Below are 3,632 nucleotides of genomic sequence, written 5' to 3'. Positions count from 1 at the left end.
AGACAAATTTTATTCGCTTATTTTTATAGCAAATAAAATCAATTTTGACCGGATATTAATAAAATCACCTGTTTAATTTGAACTTGCAAGTTAAAATACTACTTTGTCAAAAAAACACTCCACTTCCTCTGAAATTGCTATATTAGTTCACCTTTCATCACTATTTTAATGTTACCAATAACTTATCTATTACAAAAATAATTAGATATTAACCTTTTTGGTTGTCTAATTTTAATTTTTTTTTCTTTAACTTTTCTTAACAACCATAATTTCATGTACTTTTCTTGTATCTTTAATTTAATTTAATAAGATTTGAACCCAAAAAAAAAATATTAAAAGGTGATAAATAAATGCCATATAAATCCTGTTCAAGTCTGGTACTTGGACACCATAAATTGTGCTTAATGTTAAGATTATCTGATGAAGAACACTTAAACTAGGTTTATATAACACTGTTTAAAGAAAAATATAATAATTAACAGACTTGTTGAACACATTGAATATAATATAATAATAAGTGAAACAAATACAAATGTAACAAAACAAGATATCTAGAACACTTATTAATTAACATAAAACACAAACATAACACAAATTAGTCAACAAAGACCAAAACACAACATGAGACCTCCAAATTCAAAAAGTACCAAAAGGTACATACATGCATAATAACTATTATTTTTTCCCAACATAATCGATAAACCGTAAATTCAAATTCAAACCCATTCCTTTTTTTTTCTTTTTTTTCTTTTTTTTTTTTTTTTACTTTATGATGATGGCCTCTTAACATCCTGGGCCTTAGTCTGTATCTCTTGGCCAGCATCCTTTGTCTTCTGCCCCACGTAATCCGCCATGTCCGCCATGCGCCGCTTCACTGAGTCCAGCTGATCCGGCACCGTCGTCCCATGTACCTGTCGGATGAAGTTAATCATCCATGACAAAGACATCAGCCCGGTTAGTCCACATGCTCCCGCCGTGAGAATACCAGTGACTGCAAGTCCAATGGTAACGACCGCGGGAACTATAACCGGGCTGAAGAAGATAAAAACCGGGGTGGCAATTGCCAGCCCGATTATGGTTCCGAGAAGTGAAAGGCTGGAGAGGAGCAACAGAGTGCCCCCAGTGGGGACGCCGACGAGGACGGCGATGATTTGAGAGGTGGACGGACCTCTCTCGGGGAGAAGAGTCTTAATACCACCACCACTAACATCGTAGCCGCGGCGTGGAACGTCGATGCGTTGTGTGGTGGGGGTGTGGACTTGAACCTGGTGAGGTGCACGATCAGTAGCAGTAGCCATTGCTGTTGTTTGATTGTTAAGAGAAAAGAAAAGGCCCTTTTTGGGATTCCTTTTGTTCTCTTTTCTTCCTTAGGTTTTTGAAGATTAATAATGGAGAGTGGGAAGACATTGATATCGGTGCTTGTGGATGAGTTTGATGAGGTGGTGGGTTTGGAGAACGGTGGAGTTGTAGATGTTGACACGTGCTTGTGACATGCATGGCGATGACTAGTAATTTATTAACAGTGTAATTAACTAGATATTTTTTTTAGGTGGAAGTTTGAGTGAATTTTAAGTGAAGTTGATATTTGAGAATTATTGTTAAATAATTTAAATGATTTGATTAAATTTTTATTTAACGAATTTTTTAATTATTAATTTTACATGAAATTAATTGTAATTAAATTTTCATTATTTTTAAATATTAATTTTTATTTAATTTTAAAAAAATAAAAAGTATTTTTTATTTTTTAAATAATTAATACGTAAAAATAAATATTTAAATTAATTAAATAATAATAAATTTTTAAAAAAATGATCAAATACTAAATTTTAAAAAATAAGTAACATCTTTCGTTTATTAGAAGGATAAAGGATTTTCATGATGAGGAAGAGCACCTTTCAATCGTTTCATTATGTTCCTATGTTTAAGAAAGTAACACTTACATTATTTTCTTCCCTTCATAAAATGCACAAAAATGTAAGGCGAAGATTGCTATGCAGTTTTTTTTATATAAATTATTTGTTAATTTAAAATTATTAGATAATTAAATATATTTAATTTAATTATTATTTAATAATTTTTAATTATAATTTCATATAAAAATAATTGTATATAAATTTTTATTTATATTAAACTATAAGTATTTGAAAATGTCTTTATTTTATTTTATTTTATTTTTCATAAAAAGCCCAACATCGTATCATGCTAACAAAATTGTGTAAGAACTATTTAAATTTATAAATATTTGTCTTTCTATTTTAGTTTAAATTTTTATAACTAAAATGATAAAGTTTGATTTTAGTTATCACAAAAAAATTAAACAACAAAAAGTAACATATAATTATTTATATAATTTTATCTAATAATTTAAGTTTTTATATTTTCTAATAATATTATGTATATATATAAATTAACAGTTATACACTTAGATTGATTTTTTCATTTTTACATGGAGATGTTGGAAGAAGTAAAAAGATGCGGAATCTAAATTCTAATATTCATATTTAATGGATTGGGCATATGCTTTTTCTATATAATACACTTATTTATTATTTATTTAAACGTGTTTATTTTAAGAAGATATAAGATGTGTGTTAAAAGTTTTGCTATTACAAAGGCATTTACAAAAATATACATGCATTGATAAATTGTGGAAAATATACCTATGTTTTCATCTTTGTCACCATAAAGTCAATTTATTTGGTTTTAGCAACGACTGTGACTAAATTTTCCCTTCTTTTTTTAAAATTACAGAATTAAATATATCCAAATAGCTTGAAGAACTCAAATCTACAAGGAATATAGTCAATAGACTAGTTTAAAGTGAAGATCATAGTTATGGAGAGGTTAAACGGGGATCATTTATAATTAATGTATAAATTTTTCATATTAAGTTATCCAACAATTGGATATTTATTTATATTTAATTATAAAATTTATAAAAGTAATACATATTATTAATTAAGTTAAATATTTTTATATAACTTAATTATTTTTTATCGGATGTATGTCCTGCAAAGGGAAATTAAATTAATGATTATTAAATAGATAGGAAAATCAAATTTCGAAACTTGGGTTTGGCTGTGGCCTTTTCTTGTTGAATGGAGGTTTTTTTTTTTTTTTTTTTGACACATTAGTGTTGTTATGCTCTGCAAAATTGTTGTGTTGTTCGCATTACAAGGAAACAGGTGCTCTTTTCTGCTTGGATCTGCCTATCATTGCATGTGAAATGTGTCCATATAAATAAAATTATAAATTATATATATGGGACTCTTGTGATGTCTCCGAGTTCATCATTTGCTAACGTAAGGTTAATTATGGACAAAGAAAACTAGCATGTATAGAAGAGTAGTTCTTTTCTTTATTTTATGTCTATAATAAATGGTAAAAATTCCTCCACAATTACTTTTTAGAAAAATTTAAAACAGTCCTTGATAATTATTTCAAAAAATAATTAGATCCGTATAAAAAAATACCAATTCGGTCTTTAAATTTTATTTTATGAAATTGATTAGTTCTGTGTCAAAAAAATTAATATTATTTTTTTGGCACAAAAATTAATCAATAAAAAATATTAAAAATCAAATTAAATATTTTTTACAAATTTTATTATTCTTTTAAAATAATTATTA

The 3,632-nt window shown here is 27.1% G+C and overlaps 1 protein-coding gene across 1 annotated transcript; it reads right to left on the bottom strand.

Moving 5' to 3' along the window:
• Positions 1–563: 563 nt before the first annotated feature.
• LOC130978976 (oleosin Ara h 14.0103) lies at positions 564–1,386 on the bottom strand. Its single transcript, XM_057902309.1, has one exon. The coding sequence runs from the start codon at positions 1,296–1,298 to the stop codon at positions 768–770; it is 531 nt and encodes a 176-aa protein (XP_057758292.1). The 5' UTR covers positions 1,299–1,386; the 3' UTR covers positions 564–767.
• Between the last annotated feature and the right edge of the window lie 2,246 nt (positions 1,387–3,632).

The sequence above is a fragment of the Arachis stenosperma genome, chromosome 5, assembly GCF_014773155.1.
Source record: "Arachis stenosperma cultivar V10309 chromosome 5, arast.V10309.gnm1.PFL2, whole genome shotgun sequence".
NCBI lineage: Eukaryota > Viridiplantae > Streptophyta > Magnoliopsida > Fabales > Fabaceae > Arachis > Arachis stenosperma.
Note: the sequence above shows the minus strand (reverse complement) of the source record. Positions and strands in the feature narration are given on the sequence as shown.

Bases quoted from the DNA above. Each gene is read 5' to 3' on its own strand.
- LOC130978976 (XM_057902309.1), bottom strand. From the start codon at position 1,298: ATGGCTACTGCTACTGATCGTGCACCTCACCAGGTTCAAGTCCACACC.